We start from the raw sequence: 1,161 nt of genomic DNA on the forward strand, positions 1-1,161 counted from the left end.
AGGGGGGGGGGGGCTAGGAAACCGTAAAAAATACCAAAAAGGGCTGATTTTGAACCATGCCAACACGACCGGAAGGCATATAAACCCTTCTCATGATTTCATTAATGCATTATGTGCGAAATATCGACACAAATCGCCGATAAAAAATGCAGTAACTATACTAACTGACGATAATAATAAACTGCTCATCATTACCTAATTACAGATATCAAAGCTTTGGAAATATGAAAAGATATGCGTAGGCAATTACTAGAATTTGCATTAGAGATAAAATCATTAATTTCGATCAGACACCCAAATTTGCACGAATAGGCATGGACATTAAAAGGACATCATGGCAGCCTACCCCGTGGACAGAAGTTCAGAAAGTCGAACAAGGAAATCCCCGTCATCTTAGAAACATCCCGGTGTCTCCAATCACACCGCTGGGCTTCTTTTCTCAAGCTAAATAAATATATTCAAAACACCGATCACATGGGAAAATTACGCCAATAATCCCTACTTCACGTTGCGCTTCTCTTCCAGGGGGACCTCGGAGAATCCGCTGAAAATACTTGTTCTCCGACTCTGGCTCCTTACACTGACTACCAATCAGGATGCTGCTACAGTCCCTACCTCGGCCCTTATATACGACAGGTAACACCAATCTTCGTGTACCTTTGCCACTCACTCTCACCTCCTGTAGACGGCGAACAAGGGCGGTCTTGCAGCTCTTTAGCCCTCGCCAGAGATGGAACTGACACGCTAAGTCACCTTTAATCTCACCAGCCATGAGAGAATGCATGTGAATAGTGATGATGAGTAGACAGGACGGAGGAGCTCGCAGCCGTTCGCTTGGTAGAGGTAAGTGGTTGTTTACATTTCTGGTTTGAGCGCTAAGGTCGTTTCGGATCTTTTTCATGTTAGTAGCTTGTCGGACATTTATCTCTTTCCCTCTTCGCCTATTTATCGTTTCGTATGTTTTGTTCGCTTTGCTGGATTTTCCCTTTTCCGTAAAAGTATAGATATGAAAAAAAAACATGCTTCGTTGCGATCATGTTCGTAATAATATAAAAAAAGTGTTTTATATCGTTAAATCTATCATTTCAAGGTCTCCACGGGCATTAAAATGAGTTTCATATCTTGTCTGTTTTATCTGCATATCCATCGAATAAAACTTAA

At 41.7% G+C, this 1,161-nt stretch overlaps 1 protein-coding gene across 1 annotated transcript in view; it reads left to right on the plus strand.

Annotated features, from left to right (window-relative positions):
• Positions 1-1,161, plus strand: part of LOC119591876 (facilitated trehalose transporter Tret1-2 homolog) — a gene marked incomplete in the record, with an annotated part of 16,213 nt that overhangs the window by 12,225 nt on the left and 2,827 nt on the right. The window contains 1 exon segment of the mRNA XM_037940614.1: positions 526-636. Within this exon segment, the coding sequence (XP_037796542.1) occupies positions 526-636 (111 nt within the window).

Source organism: Penaeus monodon, chromosome 29, assembly GCF_015228065.2.
Source record: "Penaeus monodon isolate SGIC_2016 chromosome 29, NSTDA_Pmon_1, whole genome shotgun sequence".
Lineage (NCBI taxonomy): Eukaryota > Metazoa > Arthropoda > Malacostraca > Decapoda > Penaeidae > Penaeus > Penaeus monodon.